At 40.4% G+C, this 17,225-nt stretch overlaps 1 protein-coding gene and 1 non-coding gene across 3 annotated transcripts; both read right to left on the bottom strand.

Annotated features, from left to right (window-relative positions):
* Positions 1-2,231: 2,231 nt before the first annotated feature.
* On the bottom strand, positions 2,232-14,361 carry SLC25A3 (solute carrier family 25 member 3). 2 transcript variants are annotated; one of them, XM_021527943.3, is made up of 8 exons: positions 14,280-14,361; positions 13,969-14,125; positions 9,810-9,931; positions 7,143-7,322; positions 6,847-7,028; positions 5,970-6,142; positions 5,408-5,518; positions 2,232-5,296 (listed from the first exon to the last, which is right to left on the bottom strand). In XM_021527943.3, the coding sequence occupies exons 2-8, from the start codon at positions 14,117-14,119 to the stop codon at positions 5,136-5,138; spliced, it is 1,080 nt and encodes a 359-aa protein (XP_021383618.1). In that variant the 5' UTR covers positions 14,120-14,125; positions 14,280-14,361; the 3' UTR covers positions 2,232-5,135. The 2 variants fall into 2 exon arrangements, with proteins under 2 accessions (XP_021383618.1, XP_021383617.1); XM_021527942.3 differs by lacking the exon at positions 9,810-9,931 and adding an exon at positions 9,531-9,652.
* On the bottom strand, positions 6,445-6,684 carry LOC116183174 (small nucleolar RNA SNORA53). The gene has a single exon (XR_004147721.1). It is a non-coding gene; the product is annotated as a small nucleolar RNA SNORA53 (small nucleolar RNA).
* Positions 14,362-17,225: the final 2,864 nt, after the last annotated feature.

Below are 17,225 nucleotides of genomic sequence, written 5' to 3'. Positions count from 1 at the left end.
ATAATTGTAAATCAAAATTACTGCGCAGCACTGTTCTGTCTTTAAAACAGAACACTCTATAGGGACAATGCTCTGAAAGATGTAATAATGCTGCTGATGGCTTTATCCCCAAAGTGTCTGTTCAGAAATCCTAACAGTGTTAGTCATTCATTATTTCTTAGTCTGTAAAATACTAAAGTGAGCAGCAGAATTAGTAGAGAAGCTACTTGTATCCCAAAAGGCTACTGCTATGAACTATTGGGACTATTTAAGTGCTGAAGAACAACAGATTTGAGACATTTGAAGTAGACAGTAACAAGACAGTGGGAATGTTTAAGAGGAAGGTGGGGGAGAGAAGTGCATTAAATAAGAATAAAAATGGCTATAAATATCAATTGGAAGCAATACAACAATTCAGAAAATCCCTGTAAATGAAATCATATAAAGAAGTGTAAGTATACAGTAAAGTCTTTATGCCTTTTTAGTTGGCCACACCTTAACATCTGGCAACTACTAGACCCTCAATTGTATGGAAGATGCAAACATTCCTCTCCCTCACTATTTTCATCCTCATTCAGCATTCCATGTCTTTTGGTCTGCTTCATGTTTTGGTCTTCTGTACTTTCTTTGCTTCATTTGCCTACAGTTAGCCTCCAATACTTTGTTTAAAGTTTTTCTCTGTTTGGTATAGGTCCATTCCTATCTTCCCTTTTCTTCAACCTCTTTCCAGTCCACCTGACAGATGGCAAGAATAAACCTGTCAAAAGACAAGTTTTCCTAGAAGCATCCACAGACATTCTACCAAGCCCTGTCCCTTTGCTCTTCCACACAGTTCTTAAGTGAGCTCCTGAATATAACCAAATGGCATTTGAAGGAGGCAGCAACATTAAAGAACAGCCATGGTAAAGTATGCATTGCCTGTCATACCTCAAGCAAAGTATGTACACATGCACATACACCTTAGGGGATTGAGGTTTACATAATAAATATATTGTGGATGCAAGGCATCACAGGCTACAGTCATTTTATTCACTTTGCTTTCAATTTTATGAATGCATCATTTGTGGTCAGTAGCCAGTATGACTCGAAGAGGCAGAACTGGAGAACTGGTAGAGCTACATCTACACAAGTGATGTGGAAAATATATTCCAGCTGCACAGTTAATCTGAGCAGCCATGACACAGCAGAGGTCTGTCTGCATTAAAAGAATGCACTTGCTCCTTGGAACAGTAACCAGAAAACAAGCCAGGATAAACAACTGTGGATTTCACGTTCAACCTCCAAATTCTAGAACACATCTCCCAGTGAAAAGCCAAGTGTACAGTCCTGTGAATGGTCTCCAAGGGAAGTTAAGCGTACAAAAAATGTCACAGGACCATTCATTTCCCTTTCCCTTTAGATGTATGCAGACTTGCTACCCTTACTTCCCAGAAATTTTCTTGCTGCAAGCAAGACAAAACAACTAAGTCACAAAGGTAAAGTTTACTTGAAAAAAGTATTTTGGAATAATCTGTATCTCAAGTTGCTACACCACTCCACTGACCTCAGCAGTAAGGTGAGCAATCAGAATTTCTCCCATAATCCACACCAGTATTACAAATCTCTTCTTTGCCATTCAGGCACGTATCTCCACTGTACTAAAAAAATGGAAGTTTTATAGTAGCTTTATAATTAGACTGCTCTAAGCAGGCAGGCAGAGAGCTCCTTCTACAATGGAAAAGGTGAGCAGAGAGTGAGGTATTTTTCAAAAACTGAAAGCAGATGGGTAACCCTGCCTCCTTGTTTTAGTACTGTCAGTGGTTGGGAGAGTATTGGCTTAGTCAAAATACAACCCTTTAGTTAATTCCTAGGGTCATGCAGTGATACTCTGCAATTTTATTAAATTATCTGATATTCAGGTAATAATGAAAATTACAGCTATGCTACTTAAAACAGATCATTCCATTGAGCCCAAACTGTAGTGACATTCAGGCCATCTTTGCTTTTAATTTAGCTTTCAGGTACAAAACTGGCCAATTAATATATTTGTCAGCAACTTGAAAGGAAAAAAACCCAACAACACTGAATTATCAATGATGAAAAATTGCATGAGCAAATTAACCCCAAAAGAATAAATCTACTGTTATACACCAGGTTTTCTCAGCCAAGAATTTTCTGCTAGCAGTATCTTTCTCCCCAGCACTGAGTTACAAAAATTATATTCTCTAACACAGCCATGCAGCTATTAAGCTCATCTACCCAAGGTACTCATATTTGCTATAAAAAAGCAGGATGTTTATTGTTTTCACTGTGAACTACATAATTTCTATGTAAAAATGTAAATGAGTTACAACTATTTGTATTATTACAGTCCTTTTTAAAATGATATGCAACAGACATTTCCGCGAGTATCAGTGTCAGCACATTTCATCTGTAACACAACCTGATACAAACACCATGAGCAAATGCAGTTGTTACTCCAAATTTATATATATAGTATGCTTTAAACCAGAAAGCTCATCTCAGCTCCATAACCAGCAAGAAAGTATGTTTTCTCCTTCATAAAATATACACAAGCAGCATATCCATGTTTTACAGAGCACTTTGGGATTTATTGATGGGTCTGGAGTTACCTAATTTCAAAATGGGGTACCCCTTTTGGATCCAGGACTTTCCTTGCAATGGAAGTGCAAATCCATCAAAAGTACCACTGCTCCATCTCAACCTTCAGAAAATGTACCAGGCATTATGCACAAAGCAGTTAACAACAAAGTTGACGTTTTAGATGCATTTTGATAGTACATTTTTCCCGATAAAGCTTATTTAAAATACCAGCAGGCGACCCATTAAGCAACACTCTTTCCTAACAAGCATCTGGACAATGGCTGAATGTTAATGAAGCTGGCTGCTGCAAGGCAATTCTCTCCCCCTCTTGTGTTTTCCACTGAAACACAACACTGCAAAGAGCACTACATGTATTTTCCCTTTCTCAGTTACAGAACAGGAACTGCTGCCTGCTCCTTGTAGTCTTATCTCAGATCTACCTTGATAAAATTATCTAAGCATCTTTAAAAGACCATTTCAGGTCTACCAGTGAGAAATAAGAAAATGGACTTAAGATTCTTATTATTGCACATATTTGTAACTAACTGTGCAACACTGACTTAATCGTAGAGAAAAATTGTGCGATTTTGCTCCACATACAGAATGAGAGCGTTGAGAAATTTAGCTCAGCACTAGATTGCTTGACAGACTACCTTACTACATGAGCAAAGCTTATCTCACTCTCTGCAAGCCTTAAAATTTGACAGTTCTTCACTTTCACCAAGTTTAGAAGGAACTTTCAGATAACAAAGAAAAACTTACTGAGTTAAAACATGCCTCTAAAGAAACTGATTTTCAGTGTATGAAAGTGACAATTTTGTGTAGCAAGCTGCACCATACACACAACCTCAAAAGGTGATTTAACATCAACAGCCTTAATACAAGATCAAGTCATAGTAAGGGCTTTTCTCCAAGGAAGCTCTTACAAGTATTTAATGACTCATTAAGTAATTTCAGAGCTTCCCATTCACGATGCGGAAACAAGATTTACATACTTTTAGCATTAAATAATTTTAATTCAACAAAGTACTTGTATTTTATTTAGACTTGGGGTCTAAATTTGACTTTGCTGCATAATACAGGCAGATAGCAGCCACTCTGAAGAGTGCCTTTATTACTGTCATGGTGACAGAGAAATGGTGTAGTCCTAGCTCTTACTCTGCATTTTGAAAGGCAACAATTCAAAATAAAGCCCAGCTTTCTCATTTAGCATAATCATTCAAAATCCTGGAAGTTGGAGGATTTTCCCAGGGAGTGAGAAGCTCAGTGCTACAATAGCAGGCATATCTGACTCCAGCAAGATACAGCAGTCAGTACATTTATGATATTCCAATGGCATCAGCCTGATTTGTCCTTTTGGCTCTGAAGGAGCCAAATAAAGAGGAAGAAAGCAGTATAACATAAGTACCAAGCTAAATTCTGTATCAACAGCTCACATGCTGTAATGCAGCCTATCCAGAGTATCGCAAAAAACCCATATCAGCTCCAGCTCTTATTTGTGAGCAAAGTAATACTGGATAGGGTGTAGTGATTACTAACTGTAGGTTATTGAACAGGTGAAATGAGAAAAAATTTCAAAAACAAATACCTTAACATTGCCTTAATTGTCTCCTCTTATGTGTCGAGGAACATGTATTTCTTCACATCAAGGTCTAAAAAACCTGGTATGGCTCCTTGTGCTGCAGAAATACATGGTTCAACCATAATTCAGTATTATACTAATTCAGAAATAAAAACATGAAATAAAAAACTCCAGGCATAGCAAATGTAGGGAAAAGCTGGCAAGTTTTTCAAACTTTAGAATAAAAGACAATCCATTTTTATTTTATTGTAAAGCTGAAGTACACCATTAGTAGTCAAATATATTTGAAAATCTTTATTAACATCAGCTTTTCTCTAGTTAAGAGGTAGCAACTACTCATTAATTCCACAGGACAATCAGAATGGCCAAGTTCTTTGGTGTGGTTCAAAGCCAACAGAAGCAGAAATTAGTCAAGTAAGTGTAAGTTAAGTTGGGATGACCATCCCAAGGCAGAAACAGCTCTAGTATGCATAAGGTTCCTTTTATCTCTGTGAGAAACACTGATATCATGACTAGGTCACCCGATCAGACTCCAGTCTCATCTTGGCCATTCAGGAGTGCAGCTGTTCCACAGTAACAGCTTTTTACAGGCAAATGATCAGTGGGCTCCAAGTGCAAGGACAGGTTCTTGGCACTTCTCTGGAAACAGTGAAAACCTAATTTTAAGTGGAAGAGTAACATTTCTCTAGTTTCTAAAGTGTGGAACAGGGTATTTTTTTTTTTAATTTTTTTGGGGGGAGAGGGGGAAGCCAGGGAATATTTGAGGTATTCGCTACTATGAAATGAAGCTTACATATGCAGTAGTAAACAGACACTAAGCATTCTGTTTCTCATTTATTTCAGGCAATGACAGTGGTAGAATTTAAACCCTCACATGAGATGAGGGCACAACCAATAATGACATTGTATAGTTTGTTTTCTACATAGTCAAATATATAAAAGTTTCATGAAACTCATCACTGGGTCAGTCAGCAGTCAGTCCATGAGTTGTCTATTCAGTTAGACCAAGCTTCTTCTTCAGAGATTCTGGCATTTCAGGTGGAGGTGGGCGAGGAAGTCTGAAATAAACCTTGACAGAATCGTAGATGAACCACTGTAGTGCAGTTAGGGTACCAATCATAATGATACGAGCAAACAGACCTTTCCATACACCTGGAGAGCAAACCATAAAGCATGAGCAGCATAAAATGGCATGAAAAAAAATACCTCCTCCCCTAAACACCAGAAACACTTGATCCAAAATAAATGAAAGAAAGAATGTACCTTTGAATCCAAGCCTCATAAGAACCTGTGAAGCTGAACTGCCCTTTTCTTTGTTCAACACAGACACAACAGAGTCAGCAGGATGGGAAACAATTGCACAGAATACACCAGCTGAAAGAATAATTTGACATTAGTTCTGTGGTGTTTTAGGTGTACCACTACTGTGTACACTAAGTACAACCAGCTGAAACTTCTGAACAGAAGAAAACAACCAGAAAAAAACTTCTGAATCTTTGGATATTGAAAATTCCCCCCTTCCATCCAAAGATTCCCAAGACTGAGAAAGATGCAAATTTTCACTTAAATCAGCCACAGTTTTTAAATCTGGCCATCAATACCAGTAACATATAGGAGCAGTTAAGAGTAGTGTCCTATTACAGACCTGTTTTCCCCTAAGAGACTGATTATATTTATTTCCCCTGCGCATTTTAAAGTTGCAGGTAAGTTCTCCTGTGTTAGTGACATCTGCTAATGCCACTTTTCAGTTAATACTCTGAAAAGCAACAGGCCTCTAGATTTGCAGTATTCCATTAATGAAGTACAGAAGTTAAACATTCCTTACCAATATAGCCTGCAACAAATGTGACTATCAGCTGTTCTCCTTTTGTACATTCACTTCGTGGCTTGGGAACAACATACTTGTAGAGAGCTTCAACAGTACGTTCAAAGCAGGCAAATTTCATCATTGTGTATGGAATCTGTCTCATCCATAGCGGAGCAACACCTTTATAGAAACTTAATCAGAGAAGAGACAATCTCAGTTTCATTTTCTTCATTATTTAAAGTGTATTTCTAACCTGAAATAAATTGGCTTATTTATTGCTGCTACACAACTTCTATATACTGACCCTGTAATGCTGTCAATACCTACAGAAATTTGAATTGAAAATTGAAAACTAATTCCTGAGTATTACCTTCAAACAGCAACAAAATGAAATTTTCCTGATCCCCAGACTGCACAGCAGTTTCTTTAGTCACTTTTCAGATCACAATACACTGCAGCAATGTAGTACTGATACTACCAGTGCAATAAAGGTAATGTCTGCACACCAGCCAAGTCCTGATAGTGAAACATGACCTGTACATCTACAGCCACTTCTATCAGAACAGAAAGCTAACATGCAGTTATATTACTCTCACATGCCAATGACTCAAGCATCTTTGACTGTACAACCAGAAAGTTGCTGAGTATCTCTGACTGGAACTGCTAGAAACCGAAGTTATCCAGCAGAACTCAGCACAAAGATACTCACAAAGATGGATCTAAGGAGCATGTGGAATTAACAGCCAGTTCAGCACAGATCACCTGAATTATGTTAAGTTCTTATCTTGAAATACAAAGTCCAAAAAGCTAAGGCCAGAATTAGTTATAAAACCAGTTCTTCAGTAATAAAATGTACTGAAAATCAGAATTTCAACTGAAAGGAAGGAATGCTTACGCCCAGATGCCTTCTTCTGCAAACATTTTGGGTAAAGCCTGCCGTAGAGTGTTTGCATATCCAGGCTGTGTCTGAATACGAACTTTAGCAGCTTCCATTGGAGCCAGAGCAATGTCAGCAAAAAACTCTGCACTGGCAGATGCAGCTAAATATAGCGAAGTACGCCACAAATAGGCATTTTCCTGGAAGGAATTGAAACATGTGTTTTTATTATTTAATACTTTTGTGATTACTCCTTATCACTAATACTATTATGCTACAGACATACAGCCTTACAAAAAACACTTAAGGCTTACCTCTCCCAGCATGTTGCCATACAGGATTTTGAAAACTTCATAGAAACCAAATTTACAAAGCCCTTGCATGGAGTAGCCAATAAAGGTTGGAGCCCATCCCTTAGCCAAGCCACGAACACCATCTTCATTGATTGTCACTGAAAATCCATTGAAGATGCTCTTGTATTTTTGTGGATCAACCTAAAAAGAACACAGTTAAATGTTTGATATAGCTAACTATTTTCCTTCTCACACCCCCATCCAAAATTGTTCATTTTTCTATTTCTCAGACAGCTGGCTTCCTGTAATTCCCTGGACAGATGATGTACACACCACAAAGTTACATTAATGGTTACTTGCTAGTCTCAAATCCCGACTTATTTTAATAGCCAGTATATTCCTCAATACTGGCTATTAAACCACCAAATTTAATTTTCTTTCACTTTGATTCTCCAAATTAACAATGCAACTGTAATGAAAAGACTTACTGAAATCACTGTTCTAACACACCAGTGGTGTACTGGTGCAACTATGTATAGATCAGATTTTTTAAAAATTTAATGGGTCCTGTCAGCAATTTCATCTACTTTACACATTCTACCTATGTATATTCAAACACTGCCATAAACCTAATGATTCAATTGATTACTAATCAGAGAAGGTTGTTTCTCCTGTGTGATCTCTCCATGCAGTCAGACTAAAACAGATTGAGCAAAGCAGATCAAAGAGTACTCAAAAACTTCCACACTTGTACTTTGACTCAGCAATAAAGGCTACACATGAATTGTTTTCTGTCCATAGAATTTTGAGTCAGATTTTATTAACTTATCAGAAATTTAACACAGACTGACTTGAATAATTTTGTTTCAGGTGAAAGGAATTAAGCAGAAACTTTTCAACAGGTAATTATGTCACATCCCACTGTTTCTTTTCATATTTTAGATCATTCAACAGCTCCTCAGAGGATAAGAAGGAAAATATCAAACTGGATGCCCATCAAAGCTTTCAGAGAGAGCTATGGGACATGCACTGACTAGTATTTTGTCTTGCAGTCTAGGAACAACATACTTAAGATCTAGTTCACCTAAATATGTCAATTTTAGAAAGAGACATAATTTTAGAAAATTGGATATTTAATCAGGCACTGTAAAATGGGACAATGTTCAAGTCAGAACCATGCGTAATTATCAGGTCTGTAACAGGTGTCCTGGTTTCAGTTAAACCATGGCAAAGGTGACTTCTTCTTAAAAAGACATGAGAGGGCAGGCAACAGGTTTCTTCCTGGAGAATTTAGGAAGGATTAGTAACATGCTCTGTACTGGATCTGTAAAGAAATAAATGCTGACAGGTTTTACAAGATCACACCTGGAATCCACACGGAAACCCCCCTCCTGAAACTCCCTCTAAGTGCTGGAGAGGGAAGGGGAAGTACCCCCACCCTGACCATACAATAAACCAAACTGGTAGCCCACACTGAGCATGTCTGTTGTGTTACCGATTTCCTAGTTTGAGACCAGAATTTCAGATGCTCTCAAGAATATGAAAAAGTCTCTCTGGTAAACCTTAAATAAAGGCTATTCTGAAGAGCATGGTTTTGAAGAATAGCACATGCATAGTCCTAGCATGACAAACAAGTCTGATTAATTCATAGCTCACTCCTAATTTCAGGAGTTCTATAATTACAAAATGGCCATTTTTATAATCCATCTATGCAACAAGGAAATCATTAACTACTATATTTCCAGAAATTTACAAGAGTGCTTTAATTTGCTTCATTCTTGTAGATTTGCCTGATAAATCCATTAGTATGTTTTCACCCATGGCTGCTCACAAAATGATTTTAATGTATCACAAGTGCAATGTAAACAACGCTACTTTCATATTAATCAAAAAACACTTCAAGGAAAGCAGTTGCAAGCATTGACAACCTTCTTGCTACCAAATCAAGTTTTAGCCACACTCCTCAAAGTGGCATCATTAGAAAATATCCAATCTATAAGCCATGCATTGATATCCATGGTGTTAACAGATCAAATTACACACGCATGTCACTCCAGGCTAAAAAACGCAGATCCAGAAGATCCTATTTCCTTACTCCAAAAGCACTGGAATAATGCTGGACAACAAACCAGCCAGCAGAGCAACATTGTGGTGGATGCCTTTTAGCAAATATAGTCAGTTAAATGTGCCTTAAATGCTGTCAAAAATAATGCATCCAGATTATTCTTAATACCTTTACTTCTCTTCAAAGTGGTACTTTGCTAGTCTTACAGCAGTAGATTTGATAAAGCAGCATTCAAGTTTACTTGTTTCTTCTCATCCACAAAAGACTGCATCCCTATTGCCAACTCTTAATATGCTGGCTAGATAGAAAACAGAAGTTCAAGAAATGTTTAAGTTTATACAAACCTGCATTCGACATTTCACTAAATCCAGAGGTACGACACCAGTGTGTGTCAGGCCACAACTTAGGACCCCACCAACGCCACAGAGAGCATAAAACTTGAGCGAGCCATATTCACAACTGTATTCTGCAGCAAAAAATAAAGACACACCATGCTTTTATATAAACTCCATGCACTGTTGGACAGCCATCTCCAGGGTATACTTTATGCCTCCAGTTCATTAGTAATTAAATATACCACACTAAACATGCTCTTTCATCACATACCAACATGCAGAACAAACCTGCATTCTGCATTTAACCAGGTCTAGAGGAACCAGTGCCGTATGTGTTGTTCCACAGCTAATAATCCCACCAAGGCCACAAAGGACAAAGAATCTGTTTGAGCCATAGGCACAGCTGTATTCTAGTTAATTGGAAAAAATTACATATATATGATCAATCATAAATGGTAACAATGATCAGAAAAGAAACAAAACTAAGCGCTACTTTCTCAAAAGTATCAAACTGAAATAATCTCCCATGTTGTATTATATAGTGTTATAATAATTTTTTTTTTTTTTTTTTTTGCTTTAAAACATTTTGGACTGACAAGATTTGATTCTAAGCCTTCCAAATTGAATTTGTTCCTTTAAATAAGCAAAGGAAGAAACACTGAAGTTTCAGCTCAGAGCACACTAAAACCATAGGAATTAATCCCAGAAGTTACTAGCAGAAACTATGACTCAAAGTTGCAATGTCCAACAATTTCTTATATCCAGGAAATAAGGATAATATTCCTCTAGTGCTCAAAAGACAAAGTTTCTTTCATTAAATATTCTATGACATTTTAACTTTTGTATTTGAGACTACAAAAATCTACAGTATTGGTGTTTGAGATATGCAGACGTATTTTCAGGTACTTCTCAGATTATTTACACTGATTTTTTGTAAACTGTCTTTCAAATACAGAATCTCAAATGTATACAGCTTGTTTAATGAAACTGCAGATTGCTATTTATTGTCCCAACTGAATGCTCACACACGAGGTTCACCAAAGAATCTTTCAGGTTCCATTGAATCAAGAAATACTTCATACGCACTGTCCCATACAGTGTACATACTGTGTATAAAACCATCCAATCTTAGAACAAGTTATTAATTTTCACATATTCCTCTACAACGAAGCTACTGGAGCTAAGAAAAAATAATCCATTTTCTTATTTCGTTTTTGAAGAAGTTACAGAGGCTATGAGTGAATGCACACAAGAAACACTCAAATTTACAATGAACAGTAAAAAAATAAGCATAAAGCAGCAGCACAATTCTGCTGCTATGCTCAACATTTTAAGAAGAGAAGTAAAAGCAAAACTAATATACTGAATAAGCATACAGAAAATAATACACTATGTAAAAAATATTCTCCAAAGTAGAAAAACAATCTTTTGCTACTAAATGTACTGGTATCATTTCAATATAATGGAATAGACATTGAAGTGCTACAACTTATTAAGAAGTATCTCCAAGAAACGCTAATGAAAACTAGAAGACAGCAAAAGCCTATTTTATATAGAGCTTTACTGCCATCTTTCTGGTTCTGAATTCTTTTATGAATAGATCTACAGAGAGCAGAAACAGTCTGTTTATAACTTTCTAGAATGTCTAGTTAAACACACACAGGCCAGGCAGGTGTACTCAGAGAACAGACTCTAGGTCTGTTTGGGCCAGCGCTGTCTAGCTGTGTCTTTGGCTAACAGCACCACAGCCCTGCAGCAGCTACCATGCTGTCAGATCTCAGAACCACTTGTTCACGTTGCCTTTATCACAGTAATTTAAAGTCATGCTCCTCAAATGACAGGGACAGACCTTTATAGTAGCCAGAGTAGAATTTTATGTATGTGCTGGATTACACTGCCATTCAGACTGACCTGTCAGCCTGTCAGGTGTTCAAGTACAGTATTAAGAAAGCCAGTATCAATTAAGCTTGAGCTCTTTAGAGGTGCCTAGGATTGTAGTGGTACATTAGTATTAGGAAAACGAAGCCACAGTTGATTTTGGACTTTTTATTTCAGAAGTAGAGTCACATATTCTACAATTCATAACTTGAGAACCAGCTGAATATGCCACACAGAGGACAAGAAAGTCATTCTAACATACCCGAGTAAATGATTTAAGACAAACACCCTTAAGGTACACAAATTATACGTATGGCATAAAAATATATCTCTACTCTGTTGAGACAGCTACATTGTAGCTACTTCATATCTCTGCTTCCAATCTGACATGGTAACAAGGACAAATTCCACGAGCTAGTCATAAATACTTGGTCTCTGAGTGCTGCTGTGGTTGATGCCCTGAGCTGATCTCAGAAGGTCGTGTGGTTTGTACTGACTTTGTGTGACCTTGTGCAAGTTCACTTATCTTCTGTAACGTGTTATGTTCTCGACACGAAAGCCAGAGAACCAACTGGGTTATATGAAATAATAAATTCAGCAGAAAAGATTATAAAGATTAAAAAACTGGCCACCTTTGACCTCAACTGCCAACAAACAGGATGAAGATTAAGCATAATGCTTTAAAGAAATAAGTGCACCTACTGAATATATTTAGCATACCAAAGAGCGATTTAGGGCTTTAGTTAGCTGGCAGCAGGATTACTACACTGAAAGCCACAAATAATTTCTTGAAAACTTTGTAAAACTAACCTCTTTCATGTATTATAGAGATGTTCATGAAACTCCACTGAAACACTTCAATAATCACAGTACTTCAGAAGAGGCAGCTTTCTGAAAGTAATTCTTACTTTTTTTTTTCCAAGTAAAACTAGAGAGAAACTTTTGTTATTGGCAGCTTAAAAGAATTAGAATTTTAATATCCACCTCTACTCAAATGGACCTCAACAAGTTGGAGTGGCGTGCAGAGAGGAACTGAATTAAGTTCAATAAAGGCAACTGTAGGATCCTGTACCTGGGGAGGAATAGCCCCATGGACCAGCACAGGCTGGGGGCCAACCTGCTGGAAAGCAGCTCTGCAGAGAAGGAGCTGGGGGTCCTGCTGGGCAGCCAAGCTGTCCATGAGCCAGCAGTGTGTCCATGTGGCCAAGGAGGCCATTCCAACAGGGTATCCTGTAAAGCATTAGGAAAAGCACTGCCAGTAGCTCAAGGGTGATCCTATCCCTTTACTCAGCCCTAGTGAGGCTACAATTGGAGTGCTGTGCCCAGTCCTGCACCCCTCAGTACAAGACAGACATGGAGCTCCTAGAGCAGGTTCAGGGAAGGGTGACAAAGATGATGAGGAGACTGGAACTCTTCATTTCTGAAGAAAGGCTGAAGGAGCTGGGTCTATTCAGCCTCAAAAAAGGATGACTGAAAGCAGATCTCATCACTGTCTGTAACTATTTTTGGGAGGGCATCCAGGATGGATCCAGGCTCTTATCAGTGGTGCCAAGCAAGAGGACAAGAAGCCGTGGGCAGACACTGATGCACAGGAAGTTCTATCTGACAGTAAAAACTTCTTTATTGTAGTGACCACGCACTGAAATACGTTGCCCAAAGAGGCTGTGGAGTTTCCCTCCCTGGAGGCATTCAAGAATCTGGATACAATCATGTGCAATCTGCTCTAGGATGACCCTGCTTCAGCAGGGAAGCTAGACCTGTAAGGATGATGATGACAACAATGACTCATTGTAGTCCTTTCCACCCTTATCCATTCTGTGATACTGCAAGTATCATCAAGGTCTGACCTTCAGAATACAACAAATTAACTGGGAAACATACAGAAAGCACTTGCACTTAACTCTTAAGTGAAGCACTTGCACTTAACTCTTAAGTGCATGTCTGTATATTAAACAGCAAGTTATCTGGTGTATGCCCACAACTAATACACAGTAAAAAAGAACTAAACAGCAACAAGCACCCCTAACATATCTAGATGTTCAGGTGCCCAGGTATGAATAAACTGATGGAAAAAAAAAAAAAAGAGAAAAAGGGAAAAAGGATGGGAGAGATGGTCTTCCGAATCCACAGATTCAGTCACAGCTCCTCTCTACCGATGAAAGAAGTACAGGCCTACAACCTTGGTGCCCGAGGTTGCAGGCCGTGCAGAGTCAGAAAAAGCGCTCTCTGCTCCCCGAGACAAAATCTACAGGGGTCTCTGTGATTACTCTGCACTAGAAGCTTTCAGTGTCCTTTCCCGGGAAATCCGGATCCCTCCTGCTCCTCAGCACACACCGCCGCGAGAGCGGAAGCACTGCCAGCGCCTCCCCCGCCCGTGCCCTTCCTCGTCCTCCAAGCGGCGCGTAGGCCCAGCACCGGCCCCTCCCGGCGCGGCCGTGCCCGCCGGGCGCCGGCATTCCCTGCGCCGCCCTGGCGGGCACGGGCCCGCGCCGGTGGGGTCAGCGCAGGCACCGCCAGCCCCGCACGCCCACGGGCCTCGCCCCGCCGCGGCCCCGCCGTCCCCTCTCACCCTCGTCGGCGGACGCGGCCGCCAGGCCCCGCCGCGTGGTGAGGGCCTCCGCGGGCTCCGCCGGGCGCTTCCTCACGCCGTCCTGCACCAGCTGGAAGTGCGGCGCGCAGAACGGGTTGTGCCGCGCGAGCGGCGCGATGGACGAGAACATGGCGACCTGAGGCGGGCGAGAAGAGCAGGGAGACGTGGGACCGGAAAACCCCGCCACGGCGCGGCCGCCGAGCCCGGCCGCGCAGCCGCGAGGCGGCCCTGCCGCCCCGAGGCTGGGCCCGGTCCCCGGCGGGCGGGCGGCCCGCGCCGCCCCGACTCACCTCGCAAGATGGAGCCGCTGCGGCAGAGGCTGAACGCGGGCGCCGCGCCGTCACCTTGTCCTTCACCGCGCCGGGGGCGGGGCCGCCGCGCAAAGATCGCGCCGCGATTGGCGGAGGCGCCGCGCCGAACGCCGCGCACGCGCGGCCGCGCCCTCCCGCCCCGCGGCCCCGCCCGGGCGGGGGCGCGCTTGGTCCGCGGCCGGGCCGAGCCCGCCCCTCAGCGCGCCCGGCCCGCTGCGGCGCCGCTCCGGGCTGTGAGCCCGCCCACAGCGATCAACCGCGCCCCCGCCTCTGCGCCGGCCCTGTCACCGCCCGGCTCGGGGCGCCGGCCAGCCGCTCCCGAGCCTCCCGCAGCCTTGCCCCGGGCAGTGTCAAACCAGAGACACGCCCGAACGCGAGTTCCCTGTGCTGGCCTTGACCCGTGCTGTGCAGCACTCACACCGAACCATGAAAGCCTGCAGACCCCCTGGCCGAGCTCCACCTTCCGAGGGTGAGCTGCAGGGCACCATGACACAGCCTATGCTCCAAGGGCTGCAGCTGCTCACAGATTTCTTTCTTAGTGGTTTGTTAAAAGCAGAATGTTATGTAACGCAGGACCTGTGCTTGGCCTTACCTATCTTTAACTATGCCTTTTCCAGCACAGGGTGATTTCACTAATTTTTGTATAGTACAAGACTAGCACAGATAAGCCATCTCTCCAGTTACTGAAGTGGCAGTAACTCCACTTTTTCATTTTTTCGACCATATACGTTCAATTGTAGTGCTCTGCAACAGCATACACACAGAAGCCAGGAAAGCAAGAGACTGAATATCCCAGCTCTGACTTCTGGACAAATGATAGCACACCAGCAGCACCACACTGAAGAAACACCCCAACTTTGGTCAGCTAATGGGTTATCAAACTTCCAAGGAAGTCCCTTAGGCGTGGCTCTACTCGCTCTATTTCACAATGAAGTTGTGAATCCAGGGAGACTGTCCTACAAGGACAAAAGTGTCCATTAGCACTGTCACAGATATCAAAGATGTGCCTCTTGAATAAACTACACTCTAGCTGCTCAAGTAGGAAAAGGACAAATGAAACTTGCATTCTTCAAATACTTTTGTTTAGCAACCAGCTGAGAGCCCAAAGTGCTCTTGTGCTCATTGCCTGTGGCAGCAGTAAAAACAAGCCAGAATTGTTCACTTTGCCATTACTTGTTCTGCTCTACTCACTTGCCTCTTTTCTATTATTTTATTATTATTTTATTGGATTTTTTTTTTTATTTAAAAGCCAAACACTGACACTTATTTTCGATTAGATGGTGACCTCTAAACATGATTGAGATTTGGGCTCTTACCTTGAAACTGCATATAAATGATTACAATTCTTGCTAACTTTTCTAATTTTTAACATATAGAAAACCTGTTTCTTCCAATTATAAAGGATGAGTAGATAACTATTTATAGACAACTAATGTCAATATGTATGCACAACTATATAGATGCTTATGAATTATTCTGTAGAACATTTCCAGAAAAAACTGGTTTTTAAGTGAGTTAACATCTAACAGCTGTACTATTAACAAGAACTACTAAACAGCAGTCTAACATAGCCCCATGAAAATACAGAGATAATATATATTCTTGCCGAATAACTATAATTTCACAAAGAAAATACCTACAACTTTTCCCAGATGTGAAGGAATAAAATAGCAATAGCCTGTAATTCAAACCACCTAGATTAATTTAATTAATTTCTGAGAACCATTGCAGGTAGTAATAGGTGAAGATTTGAAAAATATTACCTTCTAGTGTCAACCTCAGTCCAATTCACAGTAAAAAGAGCTATTGTAAATTAAATCCATCTTTTTAAATCAATAGCTCTACAAGTTTTATGAGGCTAGGAAAATTTCAGTTTGCAACTCCAGAGTTTATTTATCTTTCTGTTGTACTCACCACACATCCTAGCCATTTCTACCCCACTTTCACCTCAAACTGCATACAATCAAGAAACTGCAGACTAGTTATTGTCTTACAGTAACTTTCCATAGTTCTAACATTTTGGTGAAGCCTGCAAGCAAAATCAAAGCTCTTAGAAGCTTGTTTTCAGAAATACACAAGGTACTGAAACAACCATCCACAGCTTTGATAACCAGGTTAGCAGAGCAGCACTTGTTTGGGTTGTAAACTTGTATACACTTACCTTGTTTCAACATCAGAACTACTAGACCATGGTTCTAGAGTCAGTAAGGGATCATGTTTTACAGCCCATTGGAAACTTTAACTTCCAGCATTTCCTTCACCAGGATCCAAGCTTCCAATGTTGAACAACAGCAGTCACATGTTCTCAACACAGAAACTAGTGAAACCTCTATTCTTACTAATTGCTGCCATGGATATGGTTGTCTAATAATATTTAATTTTTTAAAAATCCTCCTCACACATTATATGGTTTATCTCTTAAACATCACTTTTTTTTTTTCCTAAAGAAAAAATAAGATAGTGCAGTTATTGTTTTAACCATAGACCACCACCAATGCTATCACAGAACTTCAAGGTGAGGTGGAACAGAAAACGTGTGGTTTTTTTATTTAATATCAGCATATACACAGGACTAACAGGTTTCTATGCCACCTTAGGACTGCTTTATAAGGTCAATTAGCTTGGAGACCCTGTGCTGTCTGAAATACTTGTACGTATGTATATGCATGTACATACCCATTGTAGTAATTTGCTGTTGCAAAACAGCCTGGTAAATTCCCTCAGGAAAAAGAAAAGCAAGTCAAAGGACAGTTTTAGACAAAGATAGGTAGACTTACCAAACACACAATAAAAGCCATATTAACAGACAAAAAACGGTATGCTGAAACACCTATCTTTGCAAGCACAACATTTAAAATTACACACCAAAATGGATCCCTGTATCTATTCCACCCAATGTGTTACTTAAGCCATATCAAAGTAAGC

This window comes from Lonchura striata, chromosome 5, assembly GCF_046129695.1.
Source record: "Lonchura striata isolate bLonStr1 chromosome 5, bLonStr1.mat, whole genome shotgun sequence".
Taxonomy (NCBI): Eukaryota; Metazoa; Chordata; class Aves; order Passeriformes; family Estrildidae; genus Lonchura; species Lonchura striata.
The sequence above is the reverse complement of the archived record's forward strand: the minus strand, read 5'-3'. Positions and strand labels throughout refer to the sequence as shown.